The sequence below is a fragment of the Polypterus senegalus genome, chromosome 8 (genome assembly GCF_016835505.1).
Source record: "Polypterus senegalus isolate Bchr_013 chromosome 8, ASM1683550v1, whole genome shotgun sequence".
Classification (NCBI taxonomy): Eukaryota; Metazoa; Chordata; class Cladistia; order Polypteriformes; family Polypteridae; genus Polypterus; species Polypterus senegalus.
This window is the reverse complement of record NC_053161.1, coordinates 18,564,945-18,590,057: the sequence shown is the minus strand read 5'-3', so window position 1 is coordinate 18,590,057 and position 25,113 is coordinate 18,564,945. Positions and strand designations below refer to the sequence as shown.

Here is a 25,113-nt window from a genome sequence, read left to right as displayed (position 1 = left end):
TGTAATCGATTGATGTATTTTTGGGGTAGAACTGAAAGCAGCGCGTTACAGTAATCTAGAGTACTGAAAACAAAAGTGTGAACTAATTTTTCAGCATCTTGCAAAGTTATAAGGGATCTACAGTGGTGTGAAAAACTATTTGCCCCCTTACTGATTTCTTATTCTTTTGCATGTTTGTCACACAAAATGTTTCTGATCGTCAAACACATTTAACCATTAGTCAAATATAACACAAGTAAACACAAAATGCAGTTTTTAAATGATGGTTTTTATTATTTAGGGAGAAAAAAAATCCAAACCTACATGGCCCTGTGTGAAAAACTAATTGCCCCCTTGTTAAAAATAACCTAACTGTGGTGTATCACACCTGAGTTCAATTTCCGTAGCCACCCGCAGGCCTGATTACTGCCACACCTGTTTCAATCAAGAAATCACTTAAATAGGAGCTGCCTGACACAGAGAAGTAGACCAAAAGCACCTCAAAAGCTAGACATCATGCCAAGATCCAAAGAAATTCAGGAACAAATGAGAACAGAAGTAATTGAGATCTATCAGTCTGGTAAAGGTTATAAAGCCATTTCTAAAGCTTTGGGACTCCAGCGAACCACAGTGAGAGCCATTATCCACAAATGGCAAAAACATGGAACAGTGGTGAACCTTCCCAGGAGTGGCTGGCCGACCATAATTACCCCAAGAGCACAGAGACGACTCATCCGAGAGGTCACAAAAGACCCCAGGACAACGTCTAAAGAACTGCAGGCCTCACTTGCCTCAATTAAGGTCAGTGTTCACGACTCCACCATAAGAAAGAGACTGGGCAAAAACGGCCTGCATGGCAGATTTCCAAGACGCAAACCACTGTTAAGCAAAAAGAACATCAGGGCTCGTCTCAATTTTGCTAAGAAACATCTCAATGATTGCCAAGACTTACCTTGTGGACTGATAAGACAAAAGTTGAACTTTTTGTAAGGCAAATGTCCGCTACATCTGGCGAAAAGGAACACAGCATTTCAGAAAAAGAACATCATACCAACAGTAAAATATGGTGGTGGTAGTGTGATGGTCTGGGGTTGTTTTGCTGCTTCAGGACCTGGAAGGCTTGCTGTGATAGATGGAACCATGAATTCTACTGTCTACCAAAAATCCTGTAGGAGAATGTCCGGCCATCTGTTCGTCAACTCAAGCTGAAGCGATCTTGGTGCTGCAACAGGACAATGACCCAAAACACACCAGCAAATCCACCTCTGAACGGCTGAAGAAAAACAAAATGAAGACTTTGGAGTGGCCTAGTCAAAGTCCTGACCTGAATCCAATTGAGATGCTATGGCATGACCTTAAAAAGGCGGTTCATGCTAGAAAACCCTCAAATAAAGCTGAATTACAACAATTCTGCAAAGATGAGTCGGCCAAAATTCCTCCAGAGCGCTGTAAAAGACTCACTGCAAGTTATCACAAACGCTTCATTGCAGTTATTGCTGCTAAGGGTGGCCCAACCAGTTATTAGGTTCAGGGGCAATTACTTTTCACACAGGGCCATGTAGGTTTGGATTTTTTGTTCTCCCTAAATAATAAAAACCATCATTTAAAAACTGCATTTTGTGTTTACTTGTGTTATATTTGACTAATGGTTAAATGTGTTTGATGATCAGAAACATTTTGTGTGACAAACATGCAAAAGAATAAGAAATCATGAAGGAGGCAAATAGTTTTTCACACCACTGTATGTTTTGCTATATTTCTTAAATGAAAAAATGCTGTCCTAGTAATCTGATTAATATGTGATTTAAAATTTAGGTTAGAGTCAATAATTACCCCTAAATTCTTTACCTCTGTCTTAACTTTCAAGCCTAATGGATCAAGTCTATTTCTAACATCCTTATCATATCCATTTTTGCCAATCACAAAGATTTCCAATTGCTCCTTATTTAGTTTGAGAAAATTGCTACTCATCCACACAGAAACACAAATAAGACATTGTGTCAGTGAATCAAGAGAGTTGGGGTCATCAGGCGCTATTGATAAATATAGTTGTGTGCCATCAGCATAGCTGTGGTAGTTCACATTATGCCCCAAGATAATCTGACCTAATGGAAGCATGTACAGTAGTTCAAAAAGAGCAGTGGGCCCTGGAGAGATCCTTGTGCAACACCATATAGAATATAATGCATCTTTGAAGTATAATTACCACAACTAACAAAGAATTTTCTACCTGCCAGGTAAGACTCAAACCAATTTAAGACACTGCCTGAGAGGCCCACCCACTGACTAAGGCGATTTCTAAGAATGTTGTGGTCAATGGTAACAAATGCGGCACTCAGATCTAAGAGGATGAGAACAGATAAATGGCCTCTGTCTGCATTTACCTGCAAGTCATTTACTACTTTAACAAGTGCAGTTTCTGTACTGTGATTTGTTCTAAAACCCGACTGAAACTTGTCAAGAACAAGGGCAGCAGTACTCACCCACTACAGTATAATGCCAAAGCTGAAATGTGTAGAATTAGGGTGCCTGCAAACCATGGAATACCTTCTAGTTTCATGAGCAGATTGTTACACATTAAACAGTGTTGAAAATTACATTCGGATGAACGGAAAAGATCAACAAAAGACTTTAGCAATAGGAAAAAAGCATTTAAATTCATATTTTAAATTACAAGTTTAGTTTTGTCCTTTGAACTTGAACTATGGCTACTGATTTATAACTCACTAGTGTATTGACCTCTGTTAAATTAATAGGAGGTGCATTTAAGAGCCCTTCTTTTATGCAAAGAGTTGTGGGAAACTCGAACAAACTACTGAGACATGTAGTTGAAACAGTAACCCTGACAACCTTCAAGATGGATCAGATTGAGATACTGGGGCAGCTTAGCTATTAGCTAAAGAAATGAGCTTGATGAACTGAATGGTCTCCTCTTGTTTGTCACATTTCTTATCTCTCTATTATATAAAAAAACTTGGGATGAGATGAGACCTGTTCATAGAGACGAGATGTGACCGTCTCCGAAAGACACTTTCACTTCCCACAAGACTAGACTTTGTGCCAAAAGATTTAACCATGCCCGGGGCTGAAAAAAGAAAAAGAGTAGATGACAAAGTAGAACATCGTAAAGAATTCAAAAACATTGGTGTGATACACATGCCGAGCAGATTAGAGATAATGGAAGTAGAAAAATTCGAAAGTCTCAAAAAAATGATAGTAAAAATTGCATTAGCGCAAACAAATGGAAAATATTACTCAGTGAAATAATGGAACAGCGAAAAGAGATCAAATAGTGTTTGAGGATGTCTGGGAGAGAAGAGAGACAAGGCAGTGAAACAAAAGGACAGCTGCTGTGCAGGCTTTTAAATGTTTGAAGTGCTGCACGAGGTGCAGATCACATGGCACGGCAGCAGCAGCAAGCCAGCAGCTGATCGGGCAAAGTGGAGATAAAAAAACAACTGTATTTGTTTCCCATTGTATCACCATTTATGAGGGTTTTCAGAGGAGCGACCGTGTCTCCTTGGGGTGCGTTCAGCCCCCCTGTTCACAACAGAGCATAGCGCAGGCTGGGGGTTGTTTGGTGAGCGAAGCGAGTAGGGGGCAAAGCCCCCTAGTGTTGTTAAAGGAAAAAACAAAATATAGATGTCTGCCCCTCACCTTTACTATTGTCTATGAGGATTTTTCAAAAACGAAGCACCAAGATGCAAAACAAAAAATAATCAGTTAAAGAGACTGAAATAGAATAAGCTAAATCTTCAAAATCAAAAAACAAAAAACAAGATTGGTAGGTCTGCAAGCAAAACCAAAAGATTTCTAACTGCCTTATATCGAGAACATAGGTCAAAATGATGTAAAAAAGTGCCATTGCTAACAAAATAATGCTCATGAAAGTTGCAAGCTCAAAATGCCATCCTGATGACATCGCCGGTCAGATATTAAAAAATAACAACAACCTTAGTAATAAGCAAAATATCAAAAATAATGTGCTAAGATTCTTCTAAAGGAAATGAAACTAAGAATTACAACAATATTCACCCACCTTGGTGAAGAGACTACATTTTAATGATGGTGGGATTTGACATGGTATGGTAAGGTATGGTTGTCATTACTTTAATAGCCTTAAATATGTAAGACTATATGAAACTGCAAAGAATTATAAAATAGGCCTGTAAGGAAAATTTCGCTTTGGTCTAAATATGTATGTAGCGGTGCCACATAGTGTTTAAATGTCAGTGCTGTGTGTGTGTCTCGTTTCATTGTCCCATTGACTGCGTGTATGTGTATCAGTTAATGTTGTCCCCGTAAAGGAGGATGGATGATGGGAGGAGTTCACAACCACTAATCTGGAAAGCACCTGTGTATATCAATTAATCAATTACTACTGTCACGGACTATTTAAGGAGAAGAGGAGGAGACGAAGGGAGGGACTAGCACGAGAGAGAGAGAGAGAAAAAGAGGAGAACAATATCGCATTCACGATCACAACTTGCCTGCCGAATCATTCCATTGCGCTTTCATCCAGTTTGTTTTTCATTCATCCGGACTGCCTTTCAACCTGCTTGCCGCTGAAGACCCCGGGGTCGAATCATCATTCACCACACGCCGAGGAATCACGGTGAGGTTGTTCCAAACGCCGGGAAATACAAACATTACAATCGCCACTAATCAGTACCCGTATTCAGGACATTTATTCACGTATCGGACTCAAGCTCACAATCATTCTGTTGCTAGTCATTTGTCGTTTGTGTGGTGTGTGTTATATGTTACGTGGACAAGGGAGGGGATTTGTATATATATATTGTCAGTTTTGCTTTGGGATTGTTGGGGTGGAGGAATATTTGGGTGTACATTTGTCTTGTGGCGTGTCTTGTGTCATTTAATACATTTATTCTTGTTTAATTTTACATTCTGCTTATTGTCTTTGCATTTCAAACCGTCGATTGGGGGGGAAAGTTTATCTGTGTAAGAGTGCGGCTTGGCAGGAAAGGTTCTCAGTTAATTATCCAGGCCACAGGTCTTGGAGGTGTAGCTGCCGGCTGGGAATAAGGGGTCGGCCGTTACATGTATGCTCTTTTGAATTTATCATTTGTTGTTTGTTTGATCTTAACGTCTTTTTAAAGTGGTTTTATTCAAATCTCTGTTATACTACTCTATTCAAATGTTAATGACATTAAATATAAACTATTGGTACAATTTGAGCAGGTCTGACATCATCTTACTCCCACTTATGACCCTATTATTGACAGCAGTACCTCTCTATTATCCAAGCCAGAAAGGTCTTGTGTGTGTTTATTATACCTATATATTAAGTGATATATTAAAAAAATATATACATGCTGTATATGTAAATTATATATATTGTCATGCATACACCTCTGTGGTTCATCCTCTGGGCTCTTCTAAGGAATGTATTTCCACCATGAGTCAAGAGAGGGCACTGGTACTAAATTTATCCTCTATTTTTCCCTCCAGAGTCCCAAGAAGACATCCAATGAGGGTAAATAACTCTTTACGAGAATGCACCACAGAATGCACCTTTCCACCATGGCGCTGAGATGCTTTATCAATTGAGAAAGGTTCTTTAAGTTAGGACCTTGATTTTCATTTGTTTAGTGCCATCCAGTGCAAGTTTTTCTTGGACTATTGTTTCAATTAAACAGGGATGACCATGTTGGCGCCCCAACATTTTAACCTGCAACTTTTTTCAACGTCTTCTATATATATGTTACTTCTAGTAGCGTGAGGCAATACCTGAACCCTACAGAGCTTGCACAGGTAGTCCAACTTCTCCAGGATGGCACATCAATACGTGCTATTACCAGAAGGTTTGCTGTGTCTCCCAGCACAGTCTCAAGGGCATGGAGGAGATTCTAGGAGAGCTAGACAGTGCTGAAGAAGGTCCTTAACCCATCAGCAGGACCGGTATCTGCTCCTTTGGGCAAGGATGAACAGGATGAGCACTGCCAGAGCCCTAGAAAATCACCTCCAGCAGGCTACTGGTGTGAATGTCTCTGACCAAACAATCAGAAACAGACTTTATGACGAAGGCCCGACGTCCTCTAGTGGGCCCTGTGCTCACTGCTTAGCACCATGGAGCTCAATTTGCATTTGCAATAGAATACCAGAATTGACAGGTCCACCACCTGTGCTGTTCACAGATGAGAGCAGATTCAACCTGAGCACATGTGACAAATGTGAAAGGGTCTGGAGAAGCCATGGAGAACATTATGCTGCCTGTAACATTGTTCAGCATGACCAGTTTGGTGGTGGGTCAGTGATGGTCTGAGGAGGCAAATCCATGGAGGGATGCACAGACCTCTACAGGCTAGACAATGGCACCTTGACTGCCATTAGGTATCGGGATGTAATATTTGGACCCATTGTCAGACCCTATGCTGGTGCAATGGGTTCTGGGTTCCTCCTGGTGCACGACAATGTGGCGAGAGTATTCAAGCAGTTCCTGGAGGATGAAGGAATTGATACCATTGACTGGCCCACATGCTCGCATGACCTAAATCCAATAGAACACCTCTGGGATGTTCTGTTTCGTTCCATCCGATGCTGATAGGTTGCACCTCAGACTGTCCAGGAGCTCAGTGAGGCCCTGATCCAGATCTGGGAGGAGATCCCCAGGACACCATTCATCGTCTCATTAGGAGCATGCTCCGATGTTGTCAGGCATGCATACAAGCATGTGGGGGCCATATAAACTACTGAGTACGATTTTGAGTTGCTGCAATGAAATTTCTGCAAAATGCACTAGCCTGATGCATCATTTTATCACTTTAATTTTTGAGGTATGGTTGAATTCAACCCTCTGTAGGTTGGTAATTTTCATTTCTATTGAACAATGTGGCATCCTTTCGTTCCTAACACATTGCCCAGTCCATATCCAGGAGGACTTTTTTCCTATTGAGATGTGATGTGTTTTCAAAGTGTTCCTTTAACTTTTTTGAGCAGTTTACATATAGTCCTACATGCAAGTCAGTGGGAAATCTTCATGGCACTGTCACTAACAGTTTAATCACTTTTCTCCTCTACAGCAGGGAGAAGTTGTCCCTTGAAAGCAACTAACCTTGCCCCTTCCGGCCTGAGAGCTATAAGAATCTGACACTCCCTAATGTCACCATCTCATTTGGTCCCAGAGTGCATTGAGGATTGAGCTCAGATGCTGTGATCTGTTTATTAAAGCCATTTTAGATAGCGGCAAAATGGTTATTTATGTTAACCTTTGCACCCTTGATATCTTATTTTGTTTGCTCTACGCCACTCCATTTAAAAGGGGTTGACCCAGCTAGAACCCCAACACTTTATACAGTCACCCTGTGCTCCTTCCAACCATCCACAGTATGTGTGTTTGTGTATATATTGACCTTTTGTAACATTTTAATTTCCCAGTGGGGCCAAATAAAGTATCTATGAATCTATCTATTGACTAAAAGTTCATAATTATTTTTTAAAGTGTTTTTTTTTGTTTGGGAATCAGAGCCTATTCAGGCAGAACTTGGTGCAAGGCAGGAAACAGTTCTAGATAAGGTTCCAGTCCATCACAGGGTTCAACCACACGGATTAAAAAAAATACTTTATAAAAAAATTAATGGAATTATGTCAAGTAAAATACTTAAGATACGCTTCATTGCTTGTAGCAAATATATATTTTGGAATTTTAACAGTGTCATGTCATTAGGATTGAATGAAATCCATTTTTTGTGCTGATTAATGCTACAAAATGCTGTGCTGTGTTAACAATGCTATTAGTGTGGGTGCCTGGAGTTTATGCCCGAGGTGCTGCAGGTTATGAGCTGATACTAGATGGCTTCAAGGTTAAGGGTCTTCTGTCACATTGAAAAGGGGCTTAAGCAAAACCTGAACACATGGCACATCTATGGCAACACTTCAGAACTGAAAGTCAATATAATAAAAACAAGAATAATTATATTTTAGGAAACAAATACAAAACAAAAACCATCAGAAAATGCACAAGCTCACCTTACCATCAGCAGCACCGAGCACACATCTTACTCTATACACCTAGGCCAGCTAATAAGTCTTTCAAGACCTCATATCCCTGCTGTCAAAGTCATCTTAATGTAAGCAGAATGTGCCCCTGTGAGCTCCTCCATAAAACAGTGGATTAAACTCTGAAACAGCATCAAGTATGTTCTGCTCCTGTTTGACAGAAAGATCTGAGGCCAGTTGCTATGCTCACACTTGGGAGATTGGTCAAACAAAAGCCCTGTTTAACACATGCAAATATCACAGTATGTGTCTGTTCACATGCAAATTGCATGAAAACGTGTATGCAGGGAGCTAACAAATAATTTGTGACTAGGTTAGGACTGCTTGTCAGAGGCTGCAATTATAGCTAAAACATTTTATTCGATATATATAAGGAAATGAAATGCTCTTAAAATTTAGATCATTATGAAGCCAGATATTTTTGTTATGGACACTCCAACAGGAGTGAGTAATCTTGTGGCATCATTACACAAATGAGTCACACAAGCTATTAAAAAAGGAAACACACAAATGAGAGATAAACAAAGTATACAACGTAAACCAAGGTATAATAAACTCAGCTGTCACTCTGGGCTATCTTGTGTTAGTGTGCCAGGTAAGGTAGTTAACCCTCTTTCCCATTTCTCCAGTATCACCAAGGCACTCTTTCTTCTGAGTTCCCATCTCTCTACATCTCTCTTGTTTTTGAACCTGATGTCCTCTTGCTACTGCGCTTTCATGCTAACTCTTTTTCAATATGCACACTGACAAGAGGCAACTTTCACTGCCAATGGGGCTCAGAATATCATTTACGGTGAGGAAAAGCTCTTCTTTGGTTACCAGTATACCTGGATAGGGCTCATTGGCAACTTGAGTGCTACGGCATGTTACTCTGTAAGGGCCATCTTTTCAAGCAGCTGCCACACTGCCTGATATTATAGGACAAAAATGACTCTTCCAGTCAGGAACTACATATTGTCACCTCACAGGCTGTAGGATTACGACCACCCTCCTATCTATTGGAACTTTTAAAAAGTAGCACTACCCAGCTTCTCCAACTTGGGATCTTCCATCAGTTGAGTGATACTGACATTTCACTGCCTTTTTGTCTATGAGCTGAGAAGTCCATACTGCTCTGCTCCCTAATACCCAAGGTGAAATCTCTTCTGTATCTTCCCTAGGAACATTCTCTTTCGTTAAGGTGCTTGCAATTATGGTATGTCGAGAGTATACCAGGGAATGTGGTGTACCTGCATTACCTACTGCCCCATCCATTTTTCTGTTACCACACTGCTGTGTAGAAATAAGACACATATGCTGGGTGTTGTCTCTCTCTAGTGCAAATATTAGGCTCCATACTTTGTGTCAGTTTAGGCTTTGGTACACCCTAGCCATCTGGGCAACCCTCTGCAACACAAATAGATACATACTGAATATAATTAGACAACTTTAAACATAAGATGTTTACGAGGGACCATTCAGTTCTTCAGGCTCATTTGATTAAGCTTCTACTTGCTAGGAGTTATAAAATACTAAAACAACATCCTAAAAAATATTGCAAAAACATGTTGAGGTATGTAACGTAAAGAAGACTTTCCATAACGCCAATGTCACATTATGCAGGTTCTAGTCGTGGGATATGTCAGATTAGCCAACTTCAGTTGCCAATCTCGTTTCTAGACCATGTCAATTTAAATAACAGGTAATGTCATATTTAGCAATTTTGCGCAGACCATCTAGCATAGTTGTGCTTGCCCCATTATTCTGATAACCAGTAAATGTGCTGCCAGACAGAGGTAGTGATCTTTGAAGATTTAATAGGTGCAGCAATTTCAGCAGCAATCTCTGCCCTTCCATTCTGTTTTAGTATGTAATGCATGAGACATCAGAAAGATAAGCCTCTCTTCTCTTTGTGAGGTCCAAAGCCCCCATGGTGCCTGTCAGAGCAACCGCTGTATGAAGGGGTTAACAGGTAGGGTGAGTTCAGTTGCAATTTCGTCCTATGTTCTTCTTTCCATTCTGTTTTAGTACGTAAAGCATGAGACAACAGAAAAGAGAAGCCTCTCTTCTGCTTGCGATGTTCAAAACATGCATATTCCTTATTCCCTGTTGCCTCCTGCTGTGTATTTTACCTCCAGGTAAACATTCATTGGTTGATAGTGTTCATTCACACATAGTGTGCCCTTCCAGTTAAAGACAAAAGCAGACCTGTTTGATTTTATTTGAGACTAGATGGAGTGAATGTCTGGGTATGTTACATTAGGCAGTTGGCTTCACAGGAGTGCCCTGAATCGCTAAGATTATGTAAATGAAGGCTATCGCTGAAAATTGAATGAAAGGTCATCTAATGTGACATAGGCTTAAGAAAATATTTGAAATTTAGTATTTTGTAGAAAAAAAGAATTATGCCAAAAAAAAAAACCCAGTGAAAGTCTTTATAATATTAACTTGTATAATCAAGTTTTGCTCAACTGTGAATGTGGTATACGTACAAGTTCCATTTTGGGCAAGATACATTGACAATCTTTGTAGGTTTCTTTACTAGGCTAATAACTACCCGAATCCTTTGTATTTCTATTTTTCTTTGTATTAATTTTAAACTAAATGTTTTTATCTGTTGTGTGATTATTATATGTTTGATTAAATAACATGCCAATAAAATAGTCTTGTTTTCGAAAATAAAATATATAAAGAAAGTAAAATACTTTCAATTTTCTTTGTTCTTCATTTCATCATACATCCATTTCTAAAATACACCTTGAGTACAACGCAGGAAAAGGATGCCAGTCCTTTACAGACCACAAGCGGGCACATACCTACACTCACTGATACTGGCCTAATTAAGAATCCACCTTAATAAAAGGATTAACATCTGCGTGTCTAGTACTACAAATGTTTGTTATGCACTATCTGTTGGAATGCATTTTATTAATATAAACGTTTATGAGGTGCCAACTGTTGGAATGACAGAGACATAGCTAACTGACGGACATGCAGATACACAGACAGGTATCACTGAGATCTCTTCTTTGAACCGACATTCACCATAATTAGCATCTGGCTCTGCTGAGCTTTTTATACATGACCTGAAGGATGGAATGCTTAAGCACCTAAATTATATGTGGTCGTTTTTTCCTCATTTTCTTTTAATTTAATGCATTTTTATTAACCGCCCACTGACTTATTAACGTTTTTGCAAATGCTGTTCCATCAAAGAAGCACACCTCTCCTACCTGAAATGTTGCACGTTAATATTCATTTTTGCCGTCAAGACGCCGCGACATAATGCAGACAAAAACCAGCAGAGGGCCACCGCACCGCGTCGAGTGGCGAAATCATGGCGGCCGAATGAACGCCGGCAGGGGGCGCTGCGTCAAATGCGACTAGGTCTGCCAGCACTGTTTACGGAAGTGTGAGTGACGTGTCAAGCCTGGTTCGGGAATTGTGGGATCGCTAAGGCACATCTAAATGATTGGGTGCCCGACGAAGTCCGAACTCAAATTAAGCAGTATTGAAATCTTCATGCGGGGCAGGAGGGCAGCTGTTGATTACAATGGTCGCGAGCTGCCGCTGAGTGGGAGCAGCGTGCTGTCCCGCTGATTGGCAAGGGGCACAGACAGGGAGAGTGGCAGCGCTGAATGGACGCTGCGTAGCGCTCGCTGCCTTTTCTCCGTAATTCTTTTTTTCGTTTTTGGGTGCAATTTCTATTGTAATAACTGAGGCGATTTATTCACGACCTGCCTTTATTTTTGTTTAATTGTTCCTGTCAACGGAAACATTTTTTCACGATTTTCAGAGGGGGGACTTACGAGTAATCGAAGAGGTAGAAATGTCGACCAGCAGCCCCGAAGCAGTGAAGAAATTACTTGAGAATATGCAGACCGATCTGCGATCTCTATCCATGGAGTGCAAGAAGAAATTTCCTCCTGTCAAAGAGGTAAGCAGGCCGACGTGTTGGTTATTTGGTAATTTGGAATTTTCCAGGCTGTTACTGACAGAAGAGAAAGGGTTCATATGGGCTCTCATGAACAAAATAGAGAAGTGTGCTTGGATAGACCGGCGCGGGCCGGGTTGGCGCAGATGTTGGGGGGAAGGAAGGGTAAGGAAGAGTAAATCCGCCGTTTGAGCATCCAAACAAGTTGCAGACTGAGATTTCCTGGTGTCCAACGAATCTGGACTGAGCGGTTTTGTTTCCAAAGAAGCGCGGTTGTAACGCCTATAACATTGTTTTCTTGGATCGCTGTGTTTGATCGTTTCGTCTAGTTTACGCGAAGCTCCTAGTAGGATAGCCTTTCTTCTGACAGTGTCCACGAAATTTTAAAAAAAGTTAATTGAGGGAGGGAGGACTTTGAGGCGTATGCCACGTATGTAGATTTTCGGAGAAGGTAAGAGGCTCTGCCCTCCTGCCCATCAATTAGTTAGCTGCCCGCGCTGTTTTACGTTCTAGGTTTCATGCATGGCACAGCTCTGAAGCGCTTATCGACTAAAGCGTACTGCCACATCGCAATCGTCTTTATTTAAATGGCTAAATGTTTTAGCTCACACCAGTTTTCCTTTACAATATATTTTTTAGGTATTGGTAAGATATCGTTATCCCCCAGCATCCATGTTCATCGTGATTTAATGTCGATCACTTCACATAACGATTGTCATTTTAAAAAAACTTGTTTCAAGTGGCGCAAACGTCAGCGCGTCAGTTTTGGCAGCTGGTGCAAAATTACACTGAGTGCTTACCGGTATAGGAGTCAGGGTGTGTATCACCACAAAGAATTTTTGCAAATGCTTAAAAAAGTGTAGCTTTCCAAGTACTGAAGAGTTTAACCAATCCACTATTTGAACAGGATTTTTTTTTTCCGATCAAAGTTTATGCCAGTTATGGTCGTGGGACCCTGCTGTGCCTTGCAGTCTTGGACAGAAAAAAAAACAAGGCCAGTTCTGTAATGAGAAAATCCCTGCTGCCTCCAGCTGACTGTAAGGCTTTATGGCCCAATGCCCCTGTAGTGCTGGAACTTTAGACTTGGGAGGCTGTCTCGGAGTGCTGAGCCTGGCCCTCAGTGGGCTCTGTCTAGCTGTGCTGTTCTCACTTTGACAGCCAGGCCTGTGCCACAGTTACTTCAGTTAATGCTAAGATTCTGTTTGTGCGAGTTGAAGGCAAACCTGCTCAAGACTTTAGATGTTACATTTCTGTCAGGATTTCTAGCAGCGCCTAGTATATAGTAACAGAATTTTATATTTCATTTTTACAGTAAGCACTTTGAGCATGAGAACAGCACTACAGAAATAAAATCTACAGTGGTGTGAAAAACTATTTGCCCCCTTCCTGATTTCTTATTCTTTTGCATGTTTCTCACACAAAATGTTTCTGATCATCAAACACATTTAACCATTAGTCAAATATAACACAAGTAAACACAACATGCAGTTTTTAAATGATGGTTTTTATTATTTAGGGAGAAAAAAATCCAAACCTACATGGCCCTGTGTGAAAAAGTAATTGCCCCTTGTTAAAAATAACCTAACTGTGGTGTATCACACCCGAGTTCAATTTCCGTAGCCACCCCCAGGCCTGATTACTGCCACACCTGTTTCAATCAAGAAATCACTTAAATAGGAGCTGCCTGACACAGAGAAGTAGACCAAAAGCACCTCAAAAGCTAGACATCATGCCAAGATCCAAAGAAATTCAGGAACAAATGAGAACAGAAGTAATTGAGATCTATCAGTCTGGTAAAGGTTATAAAGCCATTTCTAAAGCTTTGGGACTCCAGCGAACCACAGTGAGAGCCATTATCCACAAATGGCAAAAACATGGAACAGTGGTGAACCTTCCCAGGAGTGGCCGGCCGACCAAAATTACCCCAAGAGCGCAGAAACGACTCATCCGAGAGGTCACAAAAGACCCCAAGACAACGTCTAAAGAACTGCAGGCCTTACTTGCCTCAATTAAGGTCAGTGTTCACGACTCCACCATAAGAAAGAGACTGGGCAACAACGGCCTGCATGGCAGATTTCCAAGACGCAAACCCCTGTTAAGCAAAAAGAACATTAGGGCTCGTCTCAATTTTGCTAAGAAACATCTCAATGATTGCCAAGACTTTTGGGAAAATACCTTGTGGACTGATGAGACAAAAGTTGAACTTTTTGGAAGGCAAATATCCCATTACATCTGGCGTAAAAGGAACACAGCATTTCAGAAAAGAACATCATACCAACAGTAAAATATGGTGGTGGTAGTGTGATGGTCTGGGGTTGTTTTGCTGCTTCAGGACCTGGAAGGCTTGCTGTGATAGATGGAACCATGAATTCTACTGTCTACCAAAAAATCCTGAAGGAGAATGTCCGGCCATCTGTTCGTCAACTTAAGCTGAAGCGATCTTGGGTGCTGCAACAGGACAATGACCCAAAACACACCAGCAAATCCACCTCTGAATGGTTGAAGAAAAACAAAATGAAGACTTTGGAGTGGCCTAGTCAAAGTCCTGACCTGAATCCAATTGAGATGCTATGGCATGACCTTAAAAAGGTGGTTCATGCTAGAAAACCCTCAAATAAAGCTGAATTACAACAATTCTGCAAAGATGAGTCGGCCAAAATTCCTCCAGAGCGCTGTAAAAGACTCATTGCAAGTTATCGCAAACGCTTGATTGCAGTTATTGCTGCTAAGGGTGGCCCAACCAGTTATTAGGTTCAGGGGGCAATTACTTTTTCACACAGGGCCATGTAGGTTTGGATTTTTTTTTCTCCCTAAATAATAAAAACCATCATTTAAAAACTGCATTTTGTGTTTACTTGTGTTATATTTGACTAATGGTTAAATGTGTTTGATGATCAGAAACATTTTGTGTGACAAACATGCAAAAGAATAAGAAATCAGGAAGGGGCAAATAGTTTTTCACACCACTGTATTTGAGCACTTAGATTAAAGTGATTGCACAGGCACCCTTTTATTTGTAGACCCTTATAAAACTTGGAATTATCATTTTAATTTCACTCTGTGGTGTCTTGTTAAAATTACTTATGAGTTGCATTGTGTATGGTTTCCAAATACTGTACTTTTCTGGGTATATTATATTTTTCTGATTTTTTAAGCATGCACATCTACCCAAGTAAACTTGTATTATTCAGATACTTTTACCACTATTTTAATGTTCATTTTAGTAGATCTGTCAGAATGTAAGTTTTAGGTATTATTATTCAAATGTGCAATTTATTTGAATATTAAATATAGTTATTTAGAATAGCTGGTTCTTGCCTTATGGCCATTGCCACGAAGACATGTTTCAATTCCTCACAACCCTACATTTGATTATGCAGTTTTACAAATGTTATGTTAATTAAAAGTAAAGTGATATAATTAATAGGTCATATATTTAGAGAATATGTGCATCTTTTGTATATTTACTTTTTTAATTGTTAAATTTAGCTGGCACAATATGTGTGTTGTCCATCCATTTTCCCTTCTAGTGTCTCAAAAGTGAAACCTGTCCAGACAGCATTGAGTAAAGCAGGAAACAACATCAAATAGCATTCAGTCCGCACACCCAGCTCATACTTGTCGATCTTGTTCAGTTTATGGGAGGAAACTGAAATAAAGAGAGTTGAAAATACTGGGACAGCATGCAGACTGCAAGCCGCCAAAGACTGGACTGGATACTGAAAGGCTGCAGTACTAACCTCTGCCGCTTTGCTACCTTTTTAGCATTCATGTTTTCTGTGAAGTTCATATTTTGTGTTGCCAAAGTCAGACACATTTTTTTTGTTATATCTGTTTCATGGATCACGTCATTTTAATTGTGGTCATAATTGCTGAACGTGTTAGCCTAACTGATGTTTTGTAAATGGCCCAGTATTAGTGATTACTGTCAGCTTACAATCTGTGACTTCTTCTTGTTTGCATCCTTCGCTGCATTGATAGGACTAGACTCTGTGTGATCCTTCTGTCAAAAAGGTTACTATGAATAAATGGTATAGATGAGTAATCTAAATACATTTAATGTAGATAAATAGTATTCACATTTTGAACTGAAGTTGCTTTGCCATCTCACAGTACAGCAGTGGGATTGTAAAGCAGTTTGATCATTTTAACGAGTAATTGTACAAAATTAAAAAAAAAAATTAGAAGGGGATCAGTGAAAAGTATTTACTGTTAGGCCTATTGTTTGATACCGTGGTCATAATAAGGTAAGCTTAACAAGGCCATTACATGCATGCTATTCTCATGTCTTGCTCCTATCCACAAAGCAAGGAATAAATAAAGAAATAATGGAGGTTAACTTTTCTTTTTGGTTGACATGAAAAAACATCTGTTTAATTCAGTTAGGAATATCTAGTGTTATGTATACAAATGTAGTTGGCCAGTGCCTTTATCTAAAATGACTTTACACATCACAAGCACAGTTCAGCGTTTGCCATATTTTACAGCTGAAGTGCTGGCAGATAAAGTGAGTCAGCGAGTGAATGCAGCAGTAATTTGGTGCTTTACATTCACATCTCCAGCCACATTGCTGACACCCATCCTTTTTGTTTATTTATAATTGCTTAGTTTTTCATTTCCTCTTTTTTGATGTCATTCTTATGGGGTGTCCCACGTTTCATTCTGTGAGTGTGTTCACTATTTTAAGCCATTTAGCCGTGTGTATTTGAATACTGTACTTACTGTACGCTCATGGGTTCCAAAGCAGTTAGAGTTGCCACCTTATGACGATTGAGTCTTAATTAAGTTCAGTTACATTAGATCTTGCAATATGCAAAGTCTACTGCAGATGATAGCACAGCATTTATTCATTTATTGAGTGAGATGAAAGATGAGTTACTGACTTTTCGTCCTTAATGCTCTCATAGTAATAATCAATCATCACTGACTGAAGATTCAAAACTGGTAACATTCATTTCACACCCCTTGACCGTCCTCCAACCCTTAAAATAACATTTTAGGTGACTAAGAGATGTCATTAATACTGTGATTAGTAAACTGTTAGTAGTGGTTTAATACTTTCTCTTGTAGTGTAGGCTTATTTTTCATGGGCTTAAGTGTTTATTGTGAAATTTATAATTAAGAACACATTTATTCATCAAATTGAAGTTCAAATCTGCAAAATGACTTTTTGAACTATAGTACATTTCTGTTTGTACATAAAATATTAATTATATTGTTATACATAATTGATTGCTCCGGTTTCCTCCCACTGTCCAAAGACATGCAGGTTAGGTGCATTGGTGATCCTAAATTGTCCCTAGTGTGTGCTTGGTGTCTGTGTGTGTTTGTGTGTGTCCTGCAGTGGGCTGGCGCCCTGCACAGGGTTTGTTCCTGCCTTGCGCCCTGTGTTGGCTGGGATTGGCTCCAGCAGACCCCCGTGACCCTGTGTTAGGATATAGCGGGTTGGACAATGACTGACTGACTTCAGAAAAAGCATGGATTCTTCACGTTGATTCCTATTGTAATTAAAGTATCACTCGCAGCTTCTTCATTTATACTTATTGCAGCTTTTAAAGATGAATGGAAGGCCTTTTGGTATGATAGGTCTTCAGGGTTTAAAAAAAGCTGTTTCCAGCTCTACTTGGCAGTTATCATAGTTATCTTAACAATAACATATATGGACTTTTTTATTTGTTTACCTCATTTGATCACAAAATAATAGGGTGGTTTAAATATTGGGCGCATATAAGATTATTAACTTGTAACACTTCAAACATTGCTGGTGCTGTCAGGCAGCATGTTATTGGCCGTCATGAAAAAGGGGTGAGCACGACCATGCCGAATATTGACGCATAGTTGGTAACTGTGATGTGGGCAATGATTTTCAGTTACATAAATTGACTTGATCTGCCGACGAGACCATTGAGTGCATTTGGCAAATCTAAAATACCTCATGACTGGAAGTCACTTAACAACAACAACAACAACATTTATTTATATAGCACATTTTCATACAAAAAAATGTAGCTCAAAGTGCTTTACAAAATGAATAGAAAAATAGAAGACACAATAAAAAATAAACATAAGTCAACATTAATTAACATAGAATAAGTAGGGTCCGATGGCCAGGGTGGACAGAAAAAACAAAAAAAAAAACTCCAGACAGATGGAGAAAAAAATAAAATCTGTAGGGGTTCCAGACCATGAGACCGCCCAGTCCCCTCTGGGCAATCTACCTAACATAAATCAAACAGTCCTCTTTGTATTTAGCGTTTTCATGGAAGGACCTGATGATGATGGTCACGTAGACTTCTGGCTTTCTGTCCATCAATGTTGGTGCATCATGATGCTTTGAGTAGGTGGTGGTGGCACAGGCCGCCACCATAAAGAAACCGGAAAAAGAAACAGAAGAGAGAGTAGGGGTCAGTACGGATTTTAGAGCCATCATGAATAGTTATTATGAAGAATTGAACATACAGAGTATCAGGATTAAGTTAAAGTGAAGTTATAAAAAGGCCATGTTAAAGTAATGTGTTTTCAGCAGTGTTTTAAAGTGCTCCACTGTATTAGCCTGGCTTAATTCCTATTGGCAGGCTATTCCAGATTTTAGGTGCATAACAGCAGAAGGCCGCCTCACCACTTCTTTTAAGTTTAGCTTTTGGAATTATAAGGAGACACTCATTTGAAGATCTAAGGTTACGATTTGGAATATAACGTGTCAGACATTCCGATATATAAGATGGAGTGAGATTATTTAAGGCTTTATAAACCATAAGCAGTATTTTAAAGTCAATCCTGAATGACACAGGCAACCAGTGTAGTGACATCAAAACTGGAGAAATGTGTTCGGATTTTCTTTTCCTAGTTAGGATTCTAGCAGCTGCATTCTGCACTCGTTGCAAGTGATTTATGTCTTTTTTGAGTAGTCCTGAGAGGAGTGCGTTACAGTAATCTAGACTACTGAAAACAAAAGCGTGAATTAATTTCTCAGCATCTTTCAATGATATAAGAGGTCTAACTTTTGCTATGTTTCTTAAGTGAAAAAATGCTGTCCTAGTGATCTGATGAATATGTGATTTAAAATTCAGATTACAGTCAACAGTTACCCCTAAGTTTTTTACTTCCATCTTAACTTTTAATCCTAATGCATCAAGTTTATTTCTGATAACCTCATTGAATCCATTATTGCCAATTACTAAAATTTCAGTTTTCTCTTTATTTAGTTTGAGAAAATTACTATTCACCCATTCAGAAATACCAGTAAGACATTGTGTTAGTGTATCGAAAGAGTCGGAGTCATCAGGTGCTATAGATAAGTACAGCTGTGTGTCATCAGCATAGCTGTGGTAGCTCACGTTGTAGCCTGAGATAATCTGACCTACGGAAGCATGTAGATTGAGAAAGTGACATCAGCTTTAGAAATTAGAAAAAAACCTAAAGCAGGCAATTCCTAGTAAATTGCTGCAACAAAGAGGATATGAAAGTCCATGAACAAAGCCTAAAAACTCTTTCCTTCAGTTGGTATAGTCTGCTGTTTGATTTTTCTTGTCTTTTTTTATGTGTTCCCCAGATTATCTCTGGAGTCTCCATAATTCCGGGTAGATCCTATGAAATCAAAGTTTAAATAAAAATGTAAAGGTTTACAATAAATACGTGATCATACGGAGCAGTGTCTGTGAACCACCAAGTTTGGGTTATGGGCTGCCAGCGCTTGGTCCTGAGTTACTATGATAGTAGTAGGTTGTGAGTGGGTCGCCACTCTGATGATTGTGCTTGTCCCCCCCAGACTCACCCTGGCAATCGCGCTGAGTTCACCTAGGGAGACAACCCTCCCTCTGTTTTGACAATTGTGCTCAGTTCACCTGTTGGGTCTTGAAGACACTTACATGGGAGAGAGTGTGTCATGACAACAGAAAATTTGAGAAACACTGACATTGAGCTTTAATCATTGATTTTTTTTTTGTTTTTTGCAGTTAATGCTTTTGCTATTTTTTTATTTTCCAAAGTGCTTGGTATGTGCAGATCTTTACAATTTATTTCTATGACATTGTGAGGTCAAGTCTCATTTGCTTTAACAGTTTGCCCTTTTCTGTATTTACATACAGTACTGATACAGCAACTTTCCCTTAGAAGGCATTCCATGGGAAACATGAAAGAATGTTTATATTGTGTTGCTCAAGTAGACTGTATGGTGATGCCACACTGTGCTGTGTATTTTAAGTGCCTATACCTATTTTATAAACTAAAAACTGCCCTTGCTTCTGTAATTCTTATTGTGCTTATAATCAATATCTGTGCAGGGCAGGCTGGATGATTTCAGATCTTGACAGTATGTACATTTTACCTCTTTATGTAATTCAAACAATGAAAAGATTGAACTTAACTGAAGTCATTTTAAAAAAAAATCTGGTTTAGTAGAACCACAGTTCTAGGTAGTACATAATAACTTCATTTAGCAGCAGCCTGTTACCTTGGGCTGCTGTTTCTCACAACTACTATTAGTTTATGTGTGATAAGATTTACTCACGTCCACAATTATGGGTGGCCAATCTTCTCATGTAATAGTTACATCCTTAAATATGGAATATTCTTTGTAAATGGAATGGACATTCCAGTTGAATATCAAAATTAATTCAGGGTATAATTTATGACTTAGAATTAAAATCCTGATGTTAGTTTCGGATAGGCTGTAGCTGACCTGCAACCTAATCTTGGGTAAGCGAGTTCAGAAAATGGATGGATTCAGTTTAGATCAATTTATATGGTGCACCTTCCAGTTACTAACTATGAGCTCTTTACGAAAATACAAGTACAATTTGTTTTAGGGTTTTGCACTTGTCTTTTTTAGTACATGAAGTGAATGCTTAATTGGAAATGAGTAAAGAAACATACTTGACTAGTTTAAGGCTTTTTGGTGTTAACCCTCTTGAGGAGCTTCTGGGATGCATTTTCTGTTAGTTAATGGTGTGTCTTTAGTCATTTCCTTGTACTGTATATTGTGCTTATCAATAAACCAAGTTGTACATCACAAATAAAGAGGTTTGTGTCCATTGAGAAAGTCACTCTGCTGCTACAGTAATTAGTTATTGGATAGTGAGCCAGTTTAAGAGTTGATCATGCATGCCCACTCCGTGATGCAATCTCCAGTCTGTTTCACGGATGAAGTAGTATGCTTTGGATTGCCTGCAGTTCATTAATTTCTTTATTCTTTCGCACCTTGAAATCATTTTAGTAGAGGTTGTGGTCAAAAAGAAATAAAGAAGGAATGTAAAAAGGTTGGGGTGCTAGCCAGTAAGCTCTGTTTAATTTAAGAAACAAATTAAAGGTAAAATAAATGGTATGTTAGGGTGTAAAACACATTGACATTCAACTGATCAAACACAAAGGTGAGGGGTCAATCCTTCAACTTGCTGGATGGTGCAGTAGCAGTTTTAGCTCGTTTCCAGTAAAGCTTTCTCCAGACTAGCACCTACATATTTCAGATGTTCCACTTTACTTGGTCTCCTCCCAGGGCTTTGCTGTTCTTCAGAAGTTTTATTGCTCTTTGAGCTTTGTTAACACTAGAAGTACCAGAGTCTACGTAAAAACTCGTAGATCCGGCCCACCTTAAATCCATTCGCACCTCCCCGCCAGCGTCTTTTGTCTTCTGAATGTGCCGATAAAGACAAGCTGCAAGCAGCCGGCTATTCCATCCCCCCACCCACTTAGAACATGCACGAACTTCTCCCAGCTCATGCCTTGATTGATTATCAGGGAATGAAATGAAGTTTTAGAGTGGAAATAATAGATCTTTATTTGGAACACACGCATTTCTTGTGTGTTCCGTTTCTACAGTAATCTGTGTAAACACATTTTTAAAATGGAAAAGTTTTTCATATTTTAGTAGTAAATGACAAAATGCAGGCATAAACTATACAATATATGAAGCCTGAAGTTCAAAGATCAAGTAAACACTTTCACAAAAGGTTCAAGGAAAAGACAACAGCATCCGTGGCGTAGTGGTAAGACTGCAGACTTGTAATCAAAAGTCCCTGGTTCGATCCCCATTCACTCCTATATTTGTCGTTTTCAGTAGCTAGCTGCTCTTATTGTTAATATTATACAGTACACGCATACACTTGGTTTGCGTCTGTAACACATTGTGTACATTTATAGGACTTGTAAAAGTTACCTTTTTTTTCACTTTTATTCTCTCTAAATCACGATACATACTACCGCTTAGGGAATCCATTCCCGGACAGGTTTATCCATTCCCGGGAATTCGGGAATCCCGGGCGCCCAGGGATGACACAGTGCACGGGCATGTTACATGTGAACGGTTTTAGAATGACGAAACTTATTTTTTAATAAAACTACTGCAGTATGTTGACACCAATAAAAGACTAACCTTATCTACAAGCAGTTCATGCTGATCATCAGATACTGATACACTTGTTCTAAACAAAGCCCGCGCTTGCCATTGCTCTGAAACACCGCCATTTCAGCTTTTACTGATGCATCCAGTTTCTTGTCATCATTCTATGACAGCAAATTTCTTGGCACAGATAATGCGGATGCAACAGACTGACGCATTGTAATTTCAAGTTGCTCTTCAAAGCTGTTGTCTGACAGACGTCAATAAAGTCTGCCCCATCCCAGCATTCGTGAGCTGCAGAGTGCAGACTCCTCCCAGACCACTGTGCTCAGTCTTAGTGGGAGCAGGGAGACTGACTGCTGCTGGTCTGTTATTGGTTGAATTAATTGGCAACACACTACATCGTGAGCCAAAAAACCGTGCCACTTAATCTATAACTCTGTTATTTCTTGATCGATTTTCTTACACTTTTACACGCTATATATGAGAGCTTGGCACTTCCCGGTTTCCCGGGAATTACAGCAGTTTCATTCCCAGGAATAGATTTCCTACTTCAGTACGAGCACACACACACAGGCAGCGCGACACACACACACACACAGGCAGTGCAACAGAGACAGTGCGACACACACACACACACACACACACACAGAGGCAGCGCGAGAGATGGACGCAGACACACAGGCAGCACGAGAGAGAGCTGGACGCATTAAGGTAGGAAGGCAGTTAAAGAATGCACTGGTCTTGATTTTGTTTTCACTTCTGTTTCCAGCAATCTGTTCGTAGCGTGCATTGTTGCAATGTTATTTTTCTTGCTGGTTTATTAAATTACAGATTTTTTCAAGTGTTCATTTTTCCCCTGTGCTTAAAACTCATTAAAAATAGTGCTTTTAGCCAGCGGTTGGTAGCGCTATAGCGAGATCTATTGCAGTGTTAGTTTTCTCTGTTGTTCATTGTTTTTACATTTAGTTTACTATTACGCTGTGCATTCTATGGTATAATTATATTTGTGCTTAAAAACTAAAAAAAATATATATTTACATACAGTTCATATGGTCTGGAACGGATTAATTGTTTTTACATACAATCCTATGGGGTGAAATTGCTTCGGTTCACAACCTAATCGGTTTACTTCCAAATATGAACCTGATTGAAAGAAATAATGATGATTAAATCCTTGATGACAGCAACACTCGTAACAGTCACAAAACAATTACATTGACAATCATGTTACATTATTTTTAAAATGTTTCCTTTTCTTTTTCATAACTTCTTTAACACACTACTTCTCCGCTGTGAAGCGCGGGTATTTTGCTAGTATTACATATTTGTGAGTGGCAAAATTATGTGAACCTTTGCTTTCAGTATCTGGTGTAACCCCCTTTGCAGCAATAACTAAACATTTCCGGTAACTTTTGATCATTCCTGCACAACAGCTTGGAGGAATTTTAGCCCATTCCTCCGTACAGAACAGCTTCTACTGTGGGATGTTGGTGGGTTTCCTCACATTAACTGCTTGCTTCAGGTCCTTCCACAACATTTTAATTGGATTAAGGTCAGGACTTTGACTTGTCTTTTCCTTGAACCTTTTGTGAAAGTGCTTACTTGATCTTTGGACTTCAGGCTTCATACATTATATAGTTTTTGCCTACATTTTGTCATTTATCTGTCATCTTTATCGGCACATTTAGAGGACAAAAGACGCTGGCGGAGAGGTGCGAATGGATTTAAGGTGGGCCGGATCTACGAGTTTTTTCGTAGGCTCTGGTAATTCTAGTGTTAAGCATGATTTTTCCTCTGTTTCCACCAGCAATTCAGGCATGGGCTGTAACAGGTCAAGATCATACATCATTAAGGGTTTTGGTGTGTTGAGCATCTCTTTTAAGAGAGCCAGTGGGTAGAACGCTTCGTCTTCCATCATGAGCAGAATTTTACTTGTCCTTGATTGGACCACCATATTTTGTTCCTGTTCCTAGTAAACCTTGCACAGTATGATATGTCTTGCTGTCCTTTCTTGCAGCCACATAATGAGCTTCTGCACCTTTCTTATCCAGTCATTCTGTTTGGTCAGCTTGACAGCTAAGCCTTACCCAGTGGTCTAATTTGCCGTACTTTCTTTCAGCTTCTAATCTTTCATCCTTTGTGCTTGCTTGGTCTTGTTTTGCTCTGCCTTCCACTCGTCAATGAGTTTCCACAAACAATCTTTTACCCATCATTCTTTGGGTCTCCCTCTTTGACTTATGACTCTCTCAGTGCTCTATATGACAGTGTCTCTGAACTGTTCCCTTCTCTCATTGATGTCTATATTCACGTTTAGTGGGGTTTTGCAGCAGCACAAATAGGTTTTGCATCTCCATTTAATATTGCTCTGCCACTACCTTGTTTTGCAACTTTTCCACATCAAGAGGACAGATGTTCGCTGTTCTTGCGGTGCTTCTTGAGTCGAAGTTGTAGGCTTGCTTTCAGAAGGTAATGGTCAGACCCATTGTCTGCAACTCTTTGCAATCTCGCATCTCACAGAAATGGCCTCCACTGTTTGTTAATGCAGACATGGCTCATCTCATTTTGCTGGTGATTAACAGGTCTTCTTGTGTATGGTCTTATAGCAGAAGTAGCTGTTACTGATGCATATGTTGTTTGTACTACATAGAAGCAATAGTTGTATTCTTTTTGCAGTGGTCTTCATTGGCAGTCAGTGTGGTTCCATTACATTTTCCAGTCTACTTCAGTCATCACAAATCTGTGCATTCACATCACTAATTAGCAGTTTGTGGTTTAGGTAGTTTGTTAGGACATCTTGTACAAACCGGATTCCAAAAAAGTTGGGACACTATACAAATCGTGAATAAAAACTGAATGCAATGAT

At 39.6% G+C, this 25,113-nt stretch overlaps 1 protein-coding gene across 4 annotated transcripts in view; it reads left to right on the top strand.

The window, feature by feature from the left end:
* Positions 1-11,399: 11,399 nt before the first annotated feature.
* Positions 11,400-25,113, top strand: part of mon2 (MON2 homolog, regulator of endosome-to-Golgi trafficking) — a 174,531-nt gene continuing 160,817 nt past the window's right edge. For all 4 annotated transcript variants that reach the window (XM_039760848.1, XM_039760846.1, XM_039760847.1 and 1 more), the window contains exon 1: positions 11,400-11,914. In XM_039760848.1, coding sequence (XP_039616782.1) covers positions 11,807-11,914 — 108 coding nt within the window. In that variant the 5' untranslated portion in view covers positions 11,400-11,806. The remainder of the gene's footprint in view (positions 11,915-25,113) is intronic.